Source organism: Megalopta genalis, chromosome 2, assembly GCF_051020955.1.
Source record: "Megalopta genalis isolate 19385.01 chromosome 2, iyMegGena1_principal, whole genome shotgun sequence".
NCBI lineage: Eukaryota > Metazoa > Arthropoda > Insecta > Hymenoptera > Halictidae > Megalopta > Megalopta genalis.
Genome location: NC_135014.1, coordinates 31,005,449 through 31,030,143, shown reverse-complemented (window position 1 = coordinate 31,030,143; position 24,695 = coordinate 31,005,449). Strand labels below are relative to the sequence as shown.

The window sequence follows — 24,695 nt, the reverse complement described above, 5'->3', positions numbered from 1 at the left end:
AAGACCCTATAATATGATATAATTTGATATATAATAGATATAATTATTATTATCATTATATCTATTATAACTATTACGTCTATTAATAATAATAATTAATAATAATAATATATTAATAACAATTAAATCATAGCCCTGTCGTATCGCACGAACAAACGTAAAAAAGTAAAAACAAACGATTATGTACTACAAACGGTTAACGCAAGCGCCCGGTCTCAAAAAGGTTGCCCGCGCGCCACATTCTCGTGTCTCGCAAATAGGAAAAATTGGGAACAGCTCGCGAAACGAACGAGCTGCTATCGGAGTTGGAACTTAGTAAAACGATAGACTTTGTTGAACCGTTTCCGGCGCTTGTTTCGCGCGGCAAGGTTGCGAGAAGTTGCTGCTCGCCGGGAATCTGAAATTGTCCGAGGACTCGCGGGCGAATCCGGCGAGTCACGGATGCTCGCATCAGGCCGGCAGGGAGACAATGCAGATGCCGGTTGCAGGATCGCATGAGTAACCGCGCGGTATTCGGGCCAGCAAGACGGATCTGAAACAGAAAAATCCGCGCGCGCCGTCTTTCCCGAGCCACTTTCCCGCTGAAAAGGGCCGTGTTCCTGTATTATCTCCGAACGCGAGTCGGAGATGCCACGTAGAGCATGCATACAACGCGTATTTCCACTTTGTTTCGCCTAACTAATGGCGAGCTTTTGTCCCGGCCCCTCGCCGCCGCCGTTTTCTTACTCGCGCGGCCCTTTCACGGCCGGAACAGGCCGCGTGCAATGAATTGAGATTCGCTGATTTACAACGGAACGGCCGCGTCTCGGTTCCAGGATCCCGAATGAACGCTGTTGGAATTATTTCGGCACCCATTTCGACGATCTTCTCTTTTTCTTCTTTGGAAAATCAATTTTCGGGAAGACGTTTTCGATCTCGTTTCGATAGATCGGCGATTTAATTCCGATTTAGTGTTTGATGTCGCTGTTTTTTTATCTTAGGAAAATGTGTACTTTGTTAATTTATTGTTTACCGTGTAGCGTCCGTCATCCATTTCGATTATTGTACAATCATGATAATTATCTGCTAATAAATAGATATATTTTATATTATATTATATTATATTATATATATTATATTATATTATATTATATTATATTATATTATATTATATTATATATATTATATTATATTATATTATATTATATTATATTATATTATATTATATTATATTATATTATATTATATTATATTATATTATATTATATTATATTATATTATATATATTATTACGATTGAATAATGTATATTGATGATTTTTATTTGTCTATTAAAAGATCTATTATATATATTATATTATAATATATGTATACATATATTATATAATATAAATTATCTGTTAATAGATAGATATATTATATATTATATTATATATATATTATTGCGATTATTATTATTATTATTATTATTATTATTACGATTGAATAATGTATATTGATGATTTTTATTTGTCTATTAAAAAAGATCTATTATATATATTATATTATAATATATGTATACATATATTATATAATATAAATTATCTGTTAATAGATAGATATATTATATATTATATTATACATATATTATTGCGATTATTATTATTATTATTATTATTATTATTATTATTATTATTACGATTGAACAATGTATATTGATGATTTTTATTTGTCCGTCCGCGTTTAAATCTGTTCGTCGCGGATATAGATATAAATGGAGCCACTGAACACGCGGGAAGAAAACAATTGGATTTTACCGTTGAGCTGGTTCGTAGGTATGCTTTGATGACCGGCGATAATTAATTAATTTTAATAATTAATTAATGAGCGCCGCCACCCGAATGCCGCTAACATTATGATTTCGAAACGAGTGAAACGTTGTTTAACACGTTCGCAACTGCTAACGACGGTTTCGGCGCTGTAACTAGCTGTCACTGATTTCATTTTACGAGATCTCGAAATTTACAATTGCCGACGGTGTTTATGTTGTTCCGCGTTTATTGGGACGCGGACGGCTTGTTGGTTGGATCGTTCTCGCGGAACGAACAAAACTGCAATTTAGCATTTCCATTTATATTAATGCGTTCGTTGTGTCAAATATGCCTCGTTTCCGGATTTACGTAAATGATATTGTTGCGTTTCTAATAACAGCAAGAAATTTTTCAGAAACTTTTCGGTAACTTTTTCAGACTTACATGTATTGTAATCGATAATAGAATCGGTGAAGAAACCCGGAAAGGTACAAAAGTACTTCTACAATAATTATTATTATTATTATATTATAATTATAACATTATAATACTATAATTATATTATTACTATTATATTGTAATTATAACATTATAATACTATAATTATATTATTATTATTATATTGTAATTATCACATTATAATATTACAATTAATTATTGTTATTATTATTATATTATAATTATAACATTATAATCATATTATTATTACGCTATAATTATAACATTATAATCACATTATTATTACGTTATGATTATAACATCATAATATTATATTTACAGTCAAAATTGTTATGCACGCGTAAAAATTCGATGGAAAACTGCCCCGAAGCATCAAAGCGAGAAAGATAATTTAACCGTGGCAAGTTCCTGCTAATTTTTCCCAGCGCCACGTGGGAGTTTGTTTGCCGAAATTTCGGTGGGTCAAACGGAGGGCTCTCCGCTCGACTCTATCGCTAATTACAACGGTGCTAATCCCCGGACGGAGCGGAGTGAACGCGCGTCAACTGGTCTTATTTCTTGAATGCCAGCCCCCTGTACGGGAACAAAGCCCTCGAACCGGCGCAGCCGCGCCCCCTTCGTTATCCAGACCACCAACAATGACCGCTCGATGCTTTGAGAAACGCTGCCATCCGCTGCTAGCACCACGTCAACCATTCGCTCACGGGGCACACTGTGCACGCGGTCCCGCAACGCTAGACGGATGCCAGGGCATGCCTACGAAACGCGGATAATAGATGAAATATTCGGCAGGTATGCGCGGTATTAAACCGGCACCCCTCTCGACCGTGCCCGCCGTCTCGAAATTCTATTTTACAGCTACCCGCAAACAACTGTTACACCCGCTGTGGGGTCCGTCCACGATCTCAGCCACCCTTTAACATACTAAGACCGCTCACGTGGCCGCCACGGTGATTCGCATTGGCTGCCGTGGCTGTCGATACTAAACGCGAAATATAGATCATTTTTCGATGATTTTTCGTCGATCCAAAAGTTTGCGAAATTTGTGGATTTTTCGCGTGAATTTGCCAAGCACTTTTGGAGCTTTTCTATGCAATTTTGGCAAGTTGACTTTATTTTTTTGCTGCAGCTTTACCGAGGACTTGATTTGGATCTTTTTAATGCGATTTTTTTAACGAATACTGAATTTTTTTAATTAATGCTGAATTTTGGGTAAACCATTTTGTTGCAATTTAACCATGACACTTGGAAGTGTTGGTTGCAAGTTTACCGAAGCACATGGATAGATCTTTTTACCGCGATTTTACTAACAATAAGAGCTGGATCTTCGTTAGATAATTTTATTGCGATTTTAGCATGAGCTTAGAATCGCTGGCTGACGGAAATGGCGGGTACCTGAGATCATTTGAGGTAACTTTTTCCTTAGCGAAAATGCGATTCGTGGCTTCGTTTACGAGTTATTAACGAAAAACAGTGGCCAATGAGAGGCGAGCTCGGCTGGCGCTAGGCGCTAGCGCACGACGCCCAGTTCCGCTCATTGGCTCGGCAGCCTCGCGTCAGCCCAGCTCGCCTCTCATTGGTCAGCGCTTTTCGTCGATAACTCGTAAATAAAGCCGCGGATTGAATTTTCGCTAAGGAAAAAGTTACTTCGAATGATCCCAGGAATCACCTCTTTGTGTTAACATAATTATGGGACACCCTGTACAGTAATATAATAGTAAGGAATATAGAAATACATGTAGGAATGTCTACAAATGTATAAAAATATAGAAGTATTTATAGAAATATCGAAACGTCCACAATAGCAAAGAAATATAGAGATATTTAGCAAAATATAAAACTGTCTATAAAAATATTGAAATATAAAATTATTTATAAAAACAATAGAAGTCCACAAGAGTGAGGAAATATCGAATATAGAAATATATTCGTAGAAACATAGAATCGTCTAGAAAAGTATGGAAATACAAAAGTATCATGAAAGTATAATAACTGATACATAAACGTCGAGCCATCGCCTCGTTAGCGTTAAACATTTTGGTCTTGTTAATAACTCACTCGATCCAATTACTTTTCCCCCGAGCTGTTTACTTTCTTTTCTTCGCTAGTCTTTTCATCTTCTTTCTCCGCTTTTTCCGTCTGTTTCCTTAACGCGACTGCAGTCGATAAAAATATTTTCCATGGCTCTGGGAGGGTAAAAGAGAGAGCCAGCGAGGAGCGAGAGAGACAGAGAAAGAGAGAGAGAGAGAGAGAGAGAACCCGGGGATGAGAATTTATCACTGTGGCAGACGAACCGTGCCGACCGGAAACGATTCTTTCCTCGATATTTCATTCGCGACGAGGCGACGCGGCGGCAGACGACCGTCGAGAAAGTATTAAACGCATGAAATTATTTCTCATTTAATCCTCACGTGTTCGAACGGTTTCTTTGTTCCGCGGCCCGCTTCTTCGCTTTTCCGCCTTTCCCCCCCTCCCCGCCGCGCCGCGACCACTTCTTGTTCCTCGAGGAGGAGCTTGAAACTTTCCAACAATCAGATTTGGCCTACGGCCTGACGAGCAAGTTTTTCGAGCGAAAGTTCCGGGGCAGAGAGCACACCGCTTCGTTGAAGAAACACCGTCGAATGCCGAACTTCATCGAAGAATGCTTTATTTTGTTTGGAATGCTATTGTTAAATGTATGATCCCCGAACTGCGATACCGGGCAACGGGCGATTGTTCGATTCCGCTGGAAACAGTTAACATCTCTGCTCGGAGATTTCTGAAACGACGGAACAACGATCGAGGCTTCGACACGAAATAGAAATAGAAGGAACTAATTGATTGCGCGACTGTAAATCTCGCAACGAGCGTGTAAACGAATCGACAGGATTATTTATCGAAATTATGTATTATTAAGTCGTCGATGGAAATAATTTGACTCTATGAAATATCGATCTAAAGACGTCTAACCTAAATAATCTAAAAATCTATCTAAATCTATATATATATATTTAACCTAAATAATTTAAAAATCTATCTACATAAATCTGTCTGAACATATCTATCTAAATCTGTGCGAAAATGTTACCTAATTGCAACGAGTAATGTTCACTTCTTATCTTCTCCATTTTCGATAGCTTTTTGTAAAAAAGAAAACATGGCGGAAAGTCTAAACGAAGCATTAGTTAGTCACTTTTCGTGTTTATTTATTAAGCCATAAGCAAAATTGCGGATTTTTATGAAAAATAGAAACTGTCCACGCTAATTTTAAGCCCGATAAAAATCACTTTCTTCTTTTCTTGGTCGTTTCAATAAGTAGCACACAATTAAAAAGACATTCTTCAGAGTGCTCGTTATCACAGTTTTCTACTTAATCCAGTTATTTTAGTAAAAAATGCAATATAAATTAAAAGTATTCACTTATTGTCTACATTTAAAAAGACCAAACTTAAATATTACCAAAAAGAAAAAAGCAATTACATGCACATGAAACGAGCAATCATAATTTCAAGCCTTCAAGAAAATCGATTTTCAATATATCGAAGAGTCATCTTCGTTAATCAATTAATATACGCTTAAAATAATGTAAATGCTAGAACCGTAGTTTCGCATATGTCAAAAAAAACGTAGAGATATTTGCACACCTCAAAAACATGAAATTCTAAATTATCCACAATATCTCATTTTCAATTCGGGTCACTCCTAGCAATCTCTCAGTCGAAATTCTGTCTGTTTGAGGCAGCTCGACAGATCAAAATCGGATCCTTATCGACTTCAAACGACATTTGCGGGTGCCGCCATTGAGCCGTTCCGGAGTAATTGACCCCCGGCCATTCGGATCGGATTAAAGATTCACCCGGGTTATTATTAAACCGGCCGTTCGACGATATCGAGATCAAGAACCGCACGAAATCCCCGAAGATCATCGATTCCTATTAAATATTAATCCGGCGCGGGCGAACGCGCTCTGTAAGTGGATATAAATGTTCCCTTATCAATTATCAGATTGACTCGTGACTATCGCCGATATTTCCGGTTTGTGTCGAGGGTTCTTCGGCGAGGACCGCGCACATGTGCGCGGACGTGCGCGCCTGGCCTGTTTGCGTGGAAGTCGAGCGCCATCCGGAACAACGCGAAGGGCTCTTAGGAAAATTGACCGACCCTAATGGTCCGGGCACACACCTACGATAATGATGATGACAGCGGCGATAATCGCAATATATGAACGTCAACGGCGCAAGCTACATCCTCTATCCTACGTCAAACTGAACTTCCCGCCCGGTTTTACGGGCCCCGCCGAGCCAACGAATCTTCTGAAATAACCCTTGCCGACGTCCGCCATTTTATACTCGCTCGCCGGCCGTCTGAAAAAGTCGCGTCGGCTGTTCGTCAACATTTTGAAGTTATCTTTCTTACGGCGGAAATCAGCTTTGTTGAGACGTGTGAGCTGCGGGGAAGTTAAAAGAGCGATGGAAAACGTTGAATTTAACTTTGGAAGTCAACTTTTTTGCGATTTATAGGGTTCGAGGAAGTTAAAAGGGCAATGAAAACGTTGAATTTAACTTTGGAAATCAACTTTGTCGAGATCCGTATGGTCCAAAGATGTTAAAGGAGCAATCGAAACGCCGAGTGCAGTTTTAGAGATTTTTAGGGGCGCTGGACGCGCTAATTTCGAACATTCGATACTAACATATGAACAATTTTAAAACGTCACGACTGAGATTAATTATTATAATCCACCGTACACGTTCGTCCATTCGATGTGTTAAATCATTTCGCGGACTCGTCGTTAAAATTCTTTTAGCGCCGCATCGAGATTAACAACGCGGATTATGCAACGATGCATTAAGAGATCGCGAAAAATATGTCCACGATTCCTCAAAACGCAGCGACGCATCTTTAGAGTAGTTCATGTTTTGTACTAAATACCGTGAAATATAAAAATTAAAGCAACGTCGCGCATAAACTTTTGCTTCGAATGTTTCACGGTCCGCTGCGACCGGCGTGCGCAATCGAAGCTGATTACACACGAGGTGTCCCAAAAATGTCTCGTAATCCGGAAATGGGCGATTCCTGAGGTCATTCGAAGTAACTTTTTCCTTAGCGAAAATGCAATCCGCGGCTTCGTTTGCGAGTTACGAACGAAAAACGAGTGACCGATGAGAGGCGAGCGCGCCTCGACCGCGGATCGTGACAGAAGGAGTGAGAGCTTCGAGCCGCGTTCGAATCAATGAACAAGTCGCGGAGCGTGAACTTCCCGAATTTCTTTCACCACGCGACAGTGATAATTTAAAAAAAAACGCTGGTCATCCTTCTGTCGGAACATCTGAAGAGTATTTACTAATTTTTCGGGCCCGAAATAATAAATAACAATCACAATAATAATATATAGATGCAGGACGGAAATCGTCGGGAAACGGAGGATTGAGATTGTCAAGTGACCCGCGTTCTAATCACGGATTAATTAACATCGTAACGAGGCCGGAAGTGTTCCGCTCGGCCATTATTTCGAACAATGTTGACTTTATCTTCGAAGCTCAGCCCGTGTTATTAGTATTCAGCGTGACGCTTCTACCCGGGCGTTACACAGTTATAAATCCGTTTCACGGGCTCCCACGGCGCTAATTTAGAACACGCATTCCCTCGCTTCTTCATAGTCGAAGGAGGTCCACGAAATTGTCTTTCCTCGCAATTTTCAGCCGGACTCCTTTCCAGCTGCGATATTATTTAACGCCCGGTGCCTCCGGTGGACCCGGCGCGAGAGTCTCCCGTGCGTGGATCCCGACACCGAAAAATTCTTCGGATTCGTGACAGGAATCACGTGGAATTTTGGACGTCTCTCGCTCCGAAATAGACGGAAAACGCGTCGGTCACGCGATTCTCGCGTGCGTTTCTCAGAGTCCAATTCGTTGGAAGAATTCACGGTAAATTCTCCCTAATTTTCCGTCGTTAGCTTGTGAAGAAAAATGAACGATTTAGGGAGAGGAGATATACGATTATTCGAGCCTTCTGGCTCGTTTTTCATAATTGTCGACAATATAGGCAACTGTAAAAAGTTTCGAACTATTAAAAAGTTTGTCTTTTTCAAATTTAGACGACGCTGTTTTAAAGTTATACGTTAGATATAATGCAGAAGTAGATTTCCACTGTCGCGAGACAGAGTTTCGTACTCCGAAACGATTTATTATTCACGCGTTGTGAAAAATAGATACCGCAGACTCCGTGTTTAATTTTAGCATTCTTCATTTATTCGAAATCCTGTACTTTGTGTCCTCCGTAACACCGAGGAAATAATCTCGGCTATAATTGACTGCTGCTTGTTACACATTCGGTGCAGCTTGACGCGTATCTTGCGCACTAAAATCGACTGAGAAAATTGCCATTCTGCCTCGTTCAATGGAACGCTAATTAAATGAGAATATTTAAGATCGCGCGTCACAATCATAATTCGGAAATAGACATTCGCTTTCGCGAGTGACATTTTCGTACTTCGAAACGACTTGTTATTTAACAATACCGTAGACAGTTGATACTGTCTCGATAAACTCTGTTTCGTTATTTTCTTCGCGATGTATCTTTTCATACACCGTTCAGCATCTTTATTTATTTTCAACTCGATAGTACATCGTCTTTCTTACTAAACAAATAATCCGAGCTGCAGCAGATGCTGCTTTTATTGCACGGTCCAATAACGAGCGATGTAAACAATAAAAATAACGCGGACCATGAAAATCCGCCATTATTTTTACGCGAACCTCGTCGGCGCACTTGTCGCTGCGTCCGACAAGATGGCCGCCCCGCGCGCAACAGTTTTGTCCGAGGCAGCGTCTCGGAGAGCATTTGATCCTTCCAAAAATCATTCGGAATATCAAAAGAAAAGAAAAAATAGAGCGCACATGTTCCAACGATTCGAATCCGATTCGTAGCTCCGTTCTCCCGCGATCGTTTCCCCATGCAGCGTGGTTAATACATTTCATTACTCACGAGGGAGGACCCTCCTTTCTCCGCTGTCCCCCTCGATTCCAGGCCACTTTACCTCCGCGCTGGATGCTTTTCCATCCCCGAGATCTCTTTATTATTATTTGTCATCTCCTGCCCGAGTTCCAGCCGCCCCTTCCGCTTTCTCTTCTGTCCATACAGTGTCCTTTCGGCCCGTTGTTCACGGCATCCGATGGAAACCCGGCAGCAGCTATCAATACAAATAAAATATGACGGCGACGTCGCTCGCTTCTCGAGCGTTCGTATTTGAAGAGACGAGGTCCTCGAGAATGTTTGCCGAGGAAAAACGGGGAGGGGGGGAATCGGACCAGATGAGACGCGAGCAGTGAAAGTATTGGGGCCGCGCGAACCCCCGCGAATTCGCTGATTGCGAATGTTTCGGCGATGCTCGGGGGAGAAATGAGTCGTCGCGCGGTGAACGTTTTTGCATCGAGGATTTCGCAAATTATTAAGATCGTAGCGCGAATTTCGAACCTTCGAAAAGCCAATCGTGCGAAACGGAGGTCGAAATAAAGCCTTAACTTTCTGTTTCAACAATTCGAACGAGCGCGTCTCGTCAAACCCGGCAATTCTCAACGCGACGAGCATGGCATCGTGTTTAAAATATTACGCCGGTGCGAGTGCGTCGAACTTGCGATCCGAGAACATCGTTTTAAAGCGAAGGCTTCGAGGTACAACTTAAAAAAAGAGCCGTCATCCTGCGTCGATTTCTCGCGGAGTTGTCGCCGCTCAAAGTTGGCCAAAATTTACGGCTTTTCTCCAAAATTCGTCCGAGCTGTAATTTTTCTCAGCGGTATATTTTGAGATATTTAACCGCCGTCGACCCCGGTTTTACAACCGTCCCTGGCCTCCCCTGACCCGGGCGTCTACTTCGGCCAGGTGAAAAGTCACTTTTTATTACGACGGGTCCTAGAAAACTGTCCTCTGGCCATCTTGGATCGGCGAAATACTCCGCCGCGCGACGCTCTCTCGTCGGCCACGGATGAGGGAAGGAGCATCGGACAGGTGATAAATAAAAATAAAGTAGGCTGCGATGGGGTGTCGCGTGCGAGCTGGTCCCGGCTAGATAGAAGAGGGAAAAGGAGGAGCATCTGGTGAAGGAGGTGGCTGAAGGGGCGGCTGAAGGGTCGGAGGGACTCGCGGATAAAAGGTTGACGGCTCTCCTACCTTCTGGCCTCTAAGTGGCCCGAATGCCGTCCTAAAAATGCTCCCCGTTGCCGACGGAAGACGAGAACAAGCCGGCGGGGCTGAGGGACGGCACATTTATCCCCCGTGTCAGCCCACCATTTGTCGGCACGCTCGCTTCTCCTTAATGTCACGGACTCGATACGAGAAATAGCCGGCTAGCTTCGTTTCGCGACGTCGCGACGAATACACCTTCCCCCCCCTCCCCGGCGAAGAAGCTTTTCACCGGCCCGCCGCACTCTCGGATCTCGTCGGATGATTTTTATTAAGCCTCGATTAACGACCTCGCGAATCCGAGCTGTCTTCCCCTCGGATGACGACGACCTGACCATTCATCATTCGCTGACGCCGCTCTTACGGGTCCTCCGTCGATGTTGCGATTTATTGGGAATGATTGATCTTTAGACGTTGCTCACGTTGCCTGCTTTTTGCGAAGCCGGCGCACGTTTCTATTTACGGGCCGTAAATGAAAATATCGGCGGCATTTTTTAGAGGCGGAATTAATTTCTTAGAACTCGAAACTACTTGAATTTTGTTTTTTTATTTCAGATGATAAAGGTTGTTTTTGGAATGACTGCCTTTTTGAAAAGTTTGCTATTGCTTAGAGCAGGGGTGTCAAACTCAAAAGCTAACTTGGACGAAATAAACAATGCTTAACTTTAGGTGGGCCGCAAAACAAAAAATCAATGTTCGTAGAAACAAATATTTTTATTTTGACTAGTACATTGTAATAAACACATATATAAAGTTAAATTATTGTTTACGTCCTGGTACTTGACATCAAAAATGTTCATCTCGGGCCGCGAGTTTGACACCCCTGGGTTAGAGCGACAGAAGAAAATGAAAGACTCATTTTTTTAAGAAATTCGTCATCCGGGAAATACAACGAAAATTTAAACAAACGTGTTTTATAGATCTCGGCAGGTTACGCGCATGCCGGAAGTTCCATCGACCAATTTTCAAAACCGCCCACGTTTTATCGATCGCACTGCGCGTGATGCACATCCAGACTGTACAGGGTGTCCCAAAATTATAGCACTTCCGGGAGACGAGGGATTCCTGAAGTTATTTGAAGCAACTTTTTCCCCGGCAGAAATGCAATCCGCGGCTTCGTTTACGAGTTATTAACGAAAAACACTAACCAATAAGAAGGCAAGCTCGGAACGGAGCTTCGTCCGCTGGTTCGCTCGCCGGCCTCGCGCTAGCCGAGCTCGCCTCTCATTGGTCAGCGGTTTTTCGTTGATAACTCGTGAACGATGCCTCGAAGAAAACTTTTGTAAAGAAAAAAGTTGCTTCGAATGAGCTCAGGCTCATCCTGGGACACCCTGTATAATGCACAGCAATCCTTAAAGTTACGGGAAAAGTAATTCTTTGCGAATAGAACATTTTCAATGTAGAAAGAGGAAAGAAAAATTCGAGCAAAATTGCGGAAAGTTAGACGAAGCTCGATGAAACGAATTCGACGTTATGGAAAGTCGCGCGCCGGTCACCGATGGCCGTCAATTGCGTTAAACGATCCGAAAGTCTCGCGCGCAGAGCGTTTCCCGTCGTCGACGCGGCGGCGATCCAGCTCGTTTCACACTTCGCGTTGGTAAATTACGGCCGCGTAACGTTAGGAATCACGAGCTTGCCGGGAATATTGTGGCGGTGGCACTCTTTTCAAGTGCTCCTCGAGCACGCGTGTTCTCTCCTCCAGGTACACACGTACGCACACGCGCGCGCGCTCGCACCGGGTTCTCTCCGCGCGTCCTCCGTCCGATGCATGTCGTTCATAACTGCCACACATCTATGGATGATTTGTGTCTTTCATACGTAACACGTATGGAAGGAAACGGCGCGCATAAGGCCATAATTCCACGGGGTTACCGGGGAATATAAATCTCAGTCGGCCGTGTCACGCGGCCCAATAACAAATTGATGCCGCTCGTCGAACGGCTGTAAACAGAAACCGTAGTTACTCCGTCGACTTAACAGGTCCGGAGGCCGACAATAACTACCGGGCACCGATCACAGGTGTGTATTATTGCCGCGATCCCCTGCGAATCGACGATAGGCCGCCGACGAGAGAAGAAATTCGATGGACCCGCGGCTACCGGTTTTTCGATAAACGCGGGGCGAAGCGTAGCGACTCCACGGACGCGTTCCGTTCGCTTTTTATTCAATTCGCCGACTTTTATTTACCTGTAGCGCCGCGCGTGTGCGACGAATTTTCTGTATCGAAGATCGCGGTGTCGTTCGATCGTTCGAATCTCGTTCGCAATTTTACCCCATTATCCGCCAATGTCCCATTTTTGGGACACTTTTTCACATTTCTTTTTCTTGGAAAAATTGCAACTTCTAAGTAAAATACAGGCGTTAAAATAGTGCGAACATGTCACGTGCTCCGTGAATGTATTAAGAATTCTCGCTATTTTGTTTTCAATCATTGTAAAATTCAGGTTGAAATTAATAACCTTAATTTAAGATTTTTATTGTATTTTTGAATTGCGGCTGGTGATGGGTTAAATTGCAACTACTAATTGTTCTTTGAATTATCGCGAAAGCTGGTAATATTCGATAAATTTGTAATATATAGAATCTTCGAGTAGAAATGAATTTTTACCCTTTTCGCGCTCATTTTTTAAACGCCCAAATAAGATATTCGAACTGAAGTAAATTCTACATGGGCGCAATTAATTTTATTCCCTGTTTATGATAACATCAGTGTAACTTTTTTTATTGTATTTTTGAATTGCGGCTGGTAATGGGTTAAATTGCAGCTACTAATTGTTCTTTGAACTGTCGCGAAAGCTAGAAATATTCGATAAATTTGTAATATATAGAATCTTCGAATCGAAATTAATTTCAACCCTTTTCGCGCTCATTTTTTAAACGGCCAACTAAGATATTCGAACTGAGATAAATTCTACGTGGACGTAATTAATTTTATTCCCCGTGAAAACGATCGAACAGATCGAATTTATTGCAAATTTCCAGGAACTTTTCAGGAATTTCCATCGACGCGTGCCCCGACTAAAGAAACGAATCTCCGTCGACTTCCGATAATTATAAACGAAAAAAATGCGAAACGAGTCGTTCGGCCGCCAATGATACGTTTAACGCGAATCAACCGCTGACGCAAATGTTCGCGGGAAGAAAAAGCTGCGAGCACGTCTGGCAAAAACATTTGAATATTTCATCGGGGGATATGTAAAGTAGCCGGCCCGAAGTGGCCCGAATCGAAAATTAAAGTTGAAATAATTAATTCGCCGCGCGCGCAGAGATTTCGTGTGTCGCGCGGCGTGTCGCGAGCCCCGCCCGCGATAGCATTTTCGTGTGTCGCGCCCCGGCACAACGGTAACCAGATTTCGGATAAATATAACGGAATGTCTGAAGTTCTCCGCAGGCGTGCGTGTTACGTTGTAGTTATACAGATCCAATCAGAGCCACGTCACCGGCTTTCAGCCCCGATTTCCTTTCTCGTCGTGCCCCGGGTCTACCCATCCCCGCTTTTTCCAAGCTGCCTGTTTCACGACTCCGAGTTCAAAGAGTATCCCCGGAATATCGAGTAATTTTGTCGCGTTCGGAATAACGTCGCTGAATATGCAACGCAACGTTCCGCGAGAGGAATAAGAGGGACACGGCGGATTTTCATCGTTTAACATGCAAATAAGCCACCAAGTCCGGATGATACGTCTTCCCCTTTGGGGTAACGGCTCGACTTACATTACACCGGCAGACGGGTCCGGTAAATGACGATCGACGATCTTGCCCGATTCTTTACCGGATCACGCGTGTTCGGTTTGTCCTAGTTTTCTTTTTTTCTTCGAATTTCGACCGGGTGACATTCCATTTGCCGGCAGATCCGCGGGTTTCGAGCGGGAAATGAAGACGCGGACACGCGGCGAATATGGATTTGTTTCTCTTCGAGGAGATTATTCGAAATAGGAAGTGTACTCGAAAGCATCGACACGCTTTTTTGCCATTAAATCGTTAAACTTTTGACGGAATCGACGCAGATCGACGCCGAACTTACCGAGCTTATTTTTAAACTATTGAAACTATAGAGACTCTTTCTTGCGAAACGATGGAGAAAGTTTCGTTCGAGCTTACGCTTTTTAGCTTAAATTGAAGCTGAAACGTTGCAGAATACGATAAAAATAAAGACAACAATTTACGAATAAGTTTTAACCGCGAAAATATTTATCGAAGTTGACGTTTCTCGGAAAAGTTCCTCCCTTAAAAGAGTGACATTTAATAAATATTTTCAAGCTCGGAACGTATACCCCTCACCCCTTCTCCAAATTTTTCCTTCATTCTACGATGTTTCAGCTCCGATTTAAAAAAAATTCCATCGCGCTATCTCAACGTGACCGAAAGTTCTACGATTTTGTTTCAACAGTGGCCGAACAGTGCCACGGTCAGCGATGTTCAACGTGTTTATAATGACTTAAAGTGACTTAAATAGAATAACAAACGGCTTGCAGGAGGACTGGAAATCGTTCTGACGAAAAAATTGTCTTGTTTGCGCAGATAACACAGCGCCCCTTCGCCATCTATCCTTGAAGAGCCTCCTGCCAGACACGGACGGCTACATGACCTACGAGGGTAGCACGACTCATCCCGGCTGTTGGGAGACAGTGGTATGGCTGATCCTCAACAAACCCATCTACATTACCTCGCGAGAGGTGAGTGGTGGTCTCCTTGATTCACCTGTCGATTACTATCGGGCACATTGTTGTGCAACATTCCAAAAAGACGGGAAAGAAACGTGAATTCGACTTGCTTTTTGCTTGATTTGCGAATCGAGTAGAGATACGATTGGTAAAAGAAGTATATTTTTTATCGGTAAAAAGGCACCTTAAAACTGTTTTAAAACTAGCATAAACGATTTAAATTTTTCGGAGATATCAGACAAACACTAACATTCCAAAAAGACAGAAAAGAAACGTGAATTCGATTTGCTTTGCTATCGAATCGAGTAGAAATACGATTGGTAAAAAAAGTATATTTTTTATCGGTAAAAAGACACCTTAAAACCGTTTTAAAACTGGCCTAAACGATTTAAAATTTTCGGAGATGTTAGACAAACACTAACATTCCAGAAAGACAGAAAATAAACGTGAATTCGACTTGCTTTGCTATCGAATCGAGTAGAAATACGATTGGTAAAAAAAGTATATTTTTTATCGGTAAAAAGACACCTTAAAACTGTTTTAAAACTGGCCTAAACGATTTAAATTTTTCGGAGATGTCAGATAAACATTAACATTCCAAAAAGACAGAAAAGAAACGTGAATTCGACTTGCTTTGCTATCGAATCGAGTAGAAATACAATTGGTGAAAAGAATATATTTTTTATCGGTAAAAAGGCACCTTAGAACCGTTTTAAAACTGGCCTAAACGATTTGAATTTTTCGGAGATGTCGGACTAAAATACCTTTTCCTAATTTTGTCACTGCAGTAAATTCTCCCTAATTTTCCTTCAGCTTGTAAACAAAAATGGACAATTTGAGAAGAGAAGATTCGATTATTCGAGCCCTGCACCTCGCTTTTTCTAATCGTTATATATTTTATAATTTTGATAATCGTCCATTTTTGCTCGCAAGCTGAAGAAAAATTAGGAAGAATTTACTGTACTTGGAACGACAAACAATGAAACAAAATACGATTACAATAAACGTATGTCCGATGAAAATGTCTTCTCTCTTTTAATAACTTCAACAAATCGTACGCAACATAAAAAAAACTCTGAAATTCTTCTCGGGTTTTCAAACCGACCCCTTCGACGTTTAAACAAACATTCGAATCATTTGGTCCGGTTTTTAAAACAGTTGCAAACGGTTTTGCGAACGCGTCCGACATACCTTTTTCGCGCATCCGATCCAATTTGTATTTAACAAGTGCCAACAAATCCGCCCGTGTTACGAACGCATAAAGATCCACAGTGATGGCGATCGAAGTGCAATCATTGCGAACGGTTAATTAAATTCGTTAACTTTCTAAATGCATCGTCGATGCATCGGCGAGCGAGATTTCCCGGTGGCCACCGGTATATTTCAATCATGACGGAGAGCGAGAAATTTAGCGTGTCCAATTTTTGGTCGGAACGCGAGCGCGGGGCGCAACGGGCGAAACGTTGATGCCTTAAGTATATTATTCGGGAATCCAATTAGTTGCCGGACCATTCTAGTATTTACCCCGTTCGCCATTACTTAACAAGCTCTACTTTATGGTTAAATATTGAACGAGGAGGAGTGCCGGGATCGTTACAACGTAATCCTAATCCCATTTCTAGCTTTACGTACTAAGGAAACTAATGCAAGGTTCGGAGGACACTCCGAAGGCACCCTTGGGAAACAATTCGAGGCCGCTGCAGGAGCTTCATTACAGGACTATACGGACGAACATCGATTTCCGCAAGGTGAATTGCTCTTCTATTGTCCCCGCCAATTACCAGCGTGCCAATCTTTTGCGCCACAAATACGGATCGCGAACTTACAGCGACGCGAATTCGACGAACCCGATTTCGGTGTTCGTTGAATTTAGAATGGGATTGATTTTATCGCGTTCAGAGTCTCGCGGTGTCCCATAATTATGTCAACATTCTGCGAGGACAGAATCCTGAGATCATTCGAAGCAACTTTTTCCTTTACGAAAATATTCTACGAGGCATCGTTCACGAGTTATTAACGAAAAACAGTGACCAATGAGAGGCGAGCTCGCCTAGCGCTAGGCGGTCGAGCCAATCGGCGGAACTGGGCTTCGACCGCTCGGCCGCCCAGCGCCAGTTGAGCTCGCCTCTCATTGGTCAGTGTTTTTCGTTAATAACTCGTTCACGATGCCTCGGAGAAAATTTTTGTAAAGGAAAAAGTTACTTCAAATGGTCTCAGGAATCACTTAGGGATGTTAACATAATTATGGGGGACAGCCTGAATTTATTTTGGGTTCAGTGACAGCACGTTAAAATGCTCGTTCGAACAATTTAACCATTTTTAATTACATCTCGTCGCTTTTCGGTTCTCAGTGACGTCCAACGTTGTTCGACACTGATGTAAGTGTGAACTGAACTGAATTAAATGGAATTGAAATTGAATTTTGAGTGGAAATTATTAACAATATATTTTAAGAGTATCAATATCTCGAACGTATCGTATTTCTGGCAAATTGATGGCACGCTAGCCTTTATTCTCAAAACAAACAAATCAAGATCAACCCTCTATCAACTTTTCATTTACGAATAAATTCAACTGTTCATCGTCATCGTTCAAAATGCAATTTATACAGATGAAAATTTATAATTTATAATTTATAAGATGAAAACTTCGCTTGCAACCTTCGCTGTGTGTTGCACACCTCCAAACACTCCTCTTTTACAACTATTATTTTTGCATAAAGCGTTCTTCGCTGTCGGACTATTAATGCAACGCCTACCAAGTAAAATTCAAAGCATGTTGCAACATTTTTGCATAACGGTGGGAAAAGTTCGATGCTACCGTGCTGCCAGATAATTTCTCTGTCGCAGGATCCCCTTCCTTCAAAGTCCCGTGGAATTTTCAGAAAAGTAGATTTTCTCCGAGAAAAAATAACCGTCCGATTACCGTCCTTTAACCAGTTAGCTGTGGCGCCTCCTTTTCAGAGCGCGACGACGAGTATACTCGTCAAACACTGTGCAAGCGTCGCTGTTAAAATATTCGATCGAAAAGACCGTTTTATTTTATAAAATTAACAATTTTGTTATTAATATTTATTTGTTCACTTAACATTAACATATACTACGTACATAATAAACGAAAAACGCGAGAAAAATCAAATACTTATTAAAAATTCAAATTGCTGCTGTAAAGTGGTGTTCGCTTCGAATACCAATATCGTGATTCTTTTCTAATATTATTTTTATAACAATGTAAACACCTCCATGTAGGATTGGCTTCAAAATTTTCTAAACATCTCGAAATTTGAGAATATGGTTTTGTTTTCACTAAAATTGCAATTTAAATCGCCAATGGTCGATACTTTTTACGCACGACGAGTATACTCGTCGTGACACAAAATACTGTCACTTTTCTCCGTGGTGAGTATACTCGTCAGAACACAAAATACTGCCATTTCTCCATGACGAGTATACTCGTTGTGGCACAAAATATTACTTCTCCATGACGAGTATACTCGTCGTGACATAAAATATTTCTTCTCCACGACGAGTATACTCGTCGTAACACAAAATATTACCACTTTTCCATGACGAGTATACTCGTCGTGTCACGAAATATTGCCACTCCTCCGTGACGAATATATTCGCTACGACAGAAAATACTGCCACTTCTCCATGACGAGTATACTCGTCGTAACAAAAAATACTGCCACATCTTCATGACGAATATACTCGTCGTAACACAGAATACTGCCATTTCTCCATGACGAGTATACTCGTCGTGTCACAAAATACTGCCACTTTTCCATGACGAGTATACTCGTCGTAACACAAAATATTACCACTTTTCCGTGACGAGTACACTCGTCGTGACACAAAATACTGGCATTTCTCCATGACGAGTATACTCGCCGAGCACAGCTGACTGGTTAAGCGACCAAGTTGGAACCGCGCGCGTGCATCGTCGGATCTACGACAAAGCGAGATCGCCAGATGATAAACTATGTTGCGCCGTTCAACTTTTTCCCTCCGCCTTCGACCGTGCCGCACGTATTCGTTGCAGTTGCGTGACTCGGCGTTGCATAGGGCCGGTTGCGCGGAGCTTTTTCCAGCGGATTCATGAACAAACAGAAAATATTAGGGCGCGGGACACGGTGAGCTGCAAACGACTATGAAATTAACCAGCGGCGACCCCGGGAAAAATACATATTTTTCACGTGTTTCCCAGAGTTCTGGGGGAATTTTTGATGAACCGTGTAGTATTTTCAACCGTCGCGAATCTCTGCACTGCTAAATATTCATTCTCGTTAACGTTCCGCGCGAATTAAAATAATAGGAGGCTTTCTTCCGTCTACCGAGAACCGTTTAAACAATTTCAGACCATTGTTGAAGCCTCTCCGACTCATTAAATCGATTTAGAAATCAAAGAGATATCTACGTAAGATCTGTGTCTTGCAATTTTTATTTTGCATTAAAATTCGTATGCTAATTTATCGCGTAGAACAATTTGTTTACGTTCTCCAAAGATCGACAAATATGTCCAAGAAACTTCCATTTCGCGTCTCCGTCGATTTTGTGTAAAAAAATTGCCAAAGATTGCCTCTGGGATCATGAAAATCGTGATTTCGCAGCATTCAGGATTGATCTATGTTTTCTTAAAGCTGCTGAATTATCGAATATGTTTTAAATCTTCATCATAATATGTTTTAAATATGTAATAATTAATAAATTATATAATATAATTATATATGGTTATATATAATATATAATTTTAAGAATATAATTGTATATATAGTTATTTATAATATATAATTTTAATAATATAATTATATATATAGTTATTTATAATATATAATTTTAATAATATAATTATATATATATAGTTATATATAATATACAATTTTAATAATATAATTATATATATATAATATATATAATTTTAATAATATAATTATATATATATAATATATATAATTTTAATAATATAATTATATATATAGTTATATATAATATATATAATTTTAATAATATAATTATATATATAGTTACATATAGTATATAATTATAATAAATTAATAATATATATAGCAATAAAATCGTATCGAATTGACTCGCTCCGGCGATCCAGTGTCAAAAAATTTCGCAATACCGCACCGTGTCTCGGCGACGAATCCACAAATCCCTTTGAAATCCGAATGTTGTAGAGGGTTGATTACGTGGAAACATTGCCAAAACTAATGATCTTCGTTTGTTTGCACAGCGGAAGGACGCGAAGTGTCCCTCGATGGCGCAGGACATGCATTATAGAGGTAACCCAGGACATTATCCAGGCTTGATCAGCCCCCAAACATCTTTCCACCTCGCGAAGGGATCGTCTCGATGAGAATTTGAAAAGATGACTTTTTCTTTCCAGCCAACACGTGGCAGGACGATGGCTCCCTCTCGCCCGACATCGTCTGAACGGAGGTAACCGCGTGGCCACGGTCGCAGGCGTTTCTTTATTTCTAAGCGAACGGCGCCGATCGTTGTGTGTCTGCCACGGGATTCAAAGTTCGAACGCGATTGATATCAGAAACGAGAGTGAGAGAGAAAGAGACAGAGACAGACAGACAGACAAACGGAAATAGAAATAAAAAGAGAAAGAAAAAGAGAGAAAGTGCAAAAACAAAAGCGAGAGAGAGAGAGAGAGAGAGAGAGAGAAGACGAAACGGCAGAGGCTTAAAAGCGAAAACGCGGAGAAACGCAGAGTGGAAAAAAAGCTAAACGAGAGAGGGGTCACGGTTCAGGGAACTCGATTCGTCCAAATGGCGATCGTTTTGCGTACCGATCCGCCATTTCTGATTTCTCCTTGCTCCGATCGCTCGGCGCGGAAACGGGTCGCGGACGCGAGCAAATTCGCGGGCGCGACGGGGAAAGAAGGAGAGAAAAAGGAAGGAAGAACGAACGAACGAACAACAACAACAACCAAAAATATGGCAACGGAAACGTTGTCGTGTGGCGAATTAATGAAATCGATGAAGAATCGACGGGAAGCTTCTACGTGTTTCGAGGCCGATTTACGTTTGATCCCGGCGCGGCACGATATGCCGCGTCGGAAGATTCACGAGCCGGCGGGGCACGGGCTCCGACAACGTTTCTCCGGGCGTCGCGCGACGAACCGATTGTCACCGGGATGATAAGTGTGTTCCCCAGCGACGGGAATTTGTATTTGCCGCGGGAACGCATTTAGGAAATCGTTCCCGTCATTCTTACGGGTTCCGCCCCCCGATCCGTGGATGAAGTTGGAGCAAACGTACCGTTCAATGCAATTTTCGCGGGACGTTTCTGAACGTCGACGCGGCCAATCTTATATTTAACCCTTTGCCCCGCGTAATTCCGACCGAGAACCATTCGTCGCTACGTTCGAACAATTCGTTCGGCCGATAAACATTTGGCCGACGAACGTCCTGATGGAACGTGCCACCGCAATTTGCATCTTTTTTGCTACTTTGTTTTTCATTTTTTAGATACGAGGATTTTTTGCGACGAATTCGTTCCAGCTGATTATTATAATTTTCATTGTAACGTTTTTCTCATATTATGACATTCTTCTTTGTTTCATCTTTCTGCCCGAATTCTCTTTGATTGTTGTTGTATCTCTGTACAGCGAATGATTAATCCTGTTAAAAGAATAAATATTATTATTATTATTGAAAATCTGTGGAGCTCGACAAGAGAACGTATTTTGAGTCGCTGCACAATAAAATAATTTTTGTTATTTGTTTGTTTATATAGTATATTACATATTATATATTATATAATATACAATATACTATATATAGTACATTATATAGTTATATTATGTATAATATATTATATATAGTATATTATATAGTTACATTAAGTATAATATATTATATATAGTATATTATATACTTATATCATGTATAATATATTATATATAGTATATTATATAGTTATATCATGCATAATATGTTATATTATAGTATATTATATAGTTATATCATGTATAATATATTATATATTATATTATATAGTTTTATTATATAATTATATACTATACTATCTAGTTATTCACAACAACTATGAACTACACAATTAATAATCAAATATTATCCATTAATTAACAATTATACTTATAATTTTCCCTCGCAATCCTCGCAATTCAGTCTTTCCAATTCGAAACGTTCCCAAATCCTCGCCAACGGTCCAACAATCCATCGCAAGAGAATATTCCGCGATCGTCGGTCGCAATTGTGGGATCGCAGAGGGTTAGATATGACCGAAGCCACGGCGTATAAAGTAAGTTAATCTGTAAGTGTGATTGAGTTATCAGCGGGCCCGTTGACTGTCGCCGCGCGCCGAGTGCGGCTGGCGAACGCCAGCGGCGAAATTTGCCAAATTCCGAGATATTTTGCATAGACGTTGATTTGTCCTCTGCCAAAAGTCCTCCCCCCCCCCTCTCCCACATACGTTCGCCAGAGAGCGCCGAACCGGCGGCGACAGTTAACGGCACACGTGGAACTTGTAATTGTACGTAAAACAAAAAAACACACTACCCGAAACAAAAATAAAAGATAAAAAACACACACACAGAGACACGCCACAGAGAGAGACTGACGAATCGAACGGGAGACTTCGCTTGTCTCTGCCAGTCAATATATCACTTCTAAAATATTCCATTTTAAAGTAACGTGCTCCGAGGAAGCGGAACACCGTCTAATAAAGCCGCCGGCGGGGCTCCAGGAGCCTCGGGCGCGCGAAACGTTCACGAGAGAGTGTGTGGTTCACCGGTTCGTACACCTTCATTCTCGAGGTTTAAGAAAGCTACTCGATGTTAAAACGTAAAGAATGTCCTCCGACGAGCGTTCGAGATCAGACGCGGCGACGACACCGTCGCCGCGTTGTCTACGCCAGCGCATCGCACAAAAGCCATGACAGAGCGAAGGAAGCGAGAGAAAGAGAGCGAGAGCGAGAGATAAAGAGAGCAAGAGAGAGAGAGAGATAAAGAGAGCGAGAGAGAGAGAGAAAGAGAGAGCGTGCTCGTCGAAAGCGCATTGTCGAACCCGTTCCAATCGCGCGCGTTTCAACGGTCTGCCCTCGAGATCCTGCTGTACAATCGCGTGGCCCTCGCCAGCGTCAGATCGTACACGTTCCGCTTCCAAAAGGATCAAAAGTCCAGCTCACCCCCCCTCCACCGCCGTGTTCCCGACAACAGGGTGCAACGGCGTCGCGGAACGTGGGTAATTGTCGAATTGCTTGACGGATTTTTGTCAATTATTTTGTAGCCAATATACGTAAAGCCGAACGACGAACATTTGTGACCCGTCGAGGCGATCATTTCGGACGAGAGAAACGATGGGGGATAAGACGGCGACGAAGAGGGTCGGAAGGAAGGGTCACCAGAGGGAGGCAGAGAGACGATCGAATTCCAGGAACGACTCCCGGATGGAAACGAGCCGATTCGATTCGGGCGAACAGCCGAGTGTTTAGGGGAACGAAGAGAGAGAGAGAGAGAGAGAGAGAGAGAGAGAGAGAGAGAGAGAGGGTCGGTGTGAGGACGCGTTTGGATGGAATGAACGGGAGAGGAGATCGCGTGCGCTAGACCAACCGATCGCGAAAAGAAAAATAATTCGGGTTGTTTGTAGCTTAGCCGATGGACGAATAATCCAGCGCTTTTGTATATAAACACAGACACTACAGAAACCGTAATGGACTACTACCGAATAGCCGTAAGCAGATCGTAAGAGTACATTCTAGGGAGAAACGAGCAGAGTGTGTATAGAGACTAACGTTGTATCATACGAAAGTGAACGTTTAACAATTGTGGTTAATGAGTAACGATAATAATAAACGCAACGTTATATTGTAACCTTTCTCGCCATTCGTTCTTTCGACGAGCGCTCGATCATCCGACGTCGGTTCGGTTCTATCGTCGCGTTTCCGTCGCGTTTCGAAATTCCGTTTTCTCAAAGCCGAAGATCCCAGTCCAGAGAATTTTTAACGATCGCTTCGGCTATTATCGTTCGAAGGAACGTTTCGTGGCACGATCGTGTCAAAGATTCGCAGTCGATGCAGCGTTAATTGGATTTGAATTTCAGCTCGAATCACAAAGATCGCGCGCTGCGTTTCGCGCGAGTTGCTTCGAACAGTGCGGGATCTCATTCAGCTAAGCGTTTCTTCGAATAATTATGCTTTTAATCGGACGAATTTTAATGTATTCCGAGGGGTTCGATTATTTTATTAGCCAGTTCGCAAAGAATTGAAACACTAAATCTAGATCCTACGACTTAATCGTAAGAAACGTAAATTAGGCGAACGTATATTTCCTTTCTTAATCATTTTATATCAACTTAGTAACTGTAACAACGCTTTTACAATTTAGTATTCGGCCACGCGATTTTAATTTTCAATTTTCGTTGTTAGATTTACACAATTATTCCTATCTCTGTGCAGAGAATTTTGCGCAAGGCTAACTTCGCCTCCGTTCTCGCGTGTTTTCCTAATTAAAAATAACAGCTTGCTTCACTTTCAGAATTACCGAAAGCTTGAATAAGATAAAATACTTTTGTCCGATACTTTTTCATTTTGCAACAGCAAGTTTCGTCTACGGGGAGGGCTGTAGCAGCGTTTTCGTTTCGATAGTTAGTCACGGTCGGTTCACGGGTAGTT

The 24,695-nt window shown here is 41.7% G+C and overlaps 1 protein-coding gene across 2 annotated transcripts in view; it reads left to right on the top strand.

The window, feature by feature from the left end:
• Positions 1 to 23,895, top strand: part of CARPA (Carbonic anhydrase-related protein A) — a 388,895-nt gene extending 365,000 nt beyond the window's left edge. Inside the window, exons 7-10 of one of the 2 annotated variants that reach the window (XM_033479116.2) lie at positions 14,903 to 15,057; positions 16,668 to 16,793; positions 20,284 to 20,332; positions 20,437 to 23,895. In XM_033479116.2, coding sequence (XP_033335007.1) covers positions 14,903 to 15,057; positions 16,668 to 16,793; positions 20,284 to 20,332; positions 20,437 to 20,483 — 377 coding nt within the window. In that variant the 3' untranslated portion in view covers positions 20,484 to 23,895. Of the gene's footprint in view, positions 1 to 14,902; positions 15,058 to 16,667; positions 16,794 to 20,283; positions 20,333 to 20,418 lie in introns of both variants that reach the window. The other variant, XM_033479115.2, reaches the window with a different exon arrangement.
• The last annotated feature ends 800 nt before the right edge of the window (positions 23,896 to 24,695 follow it).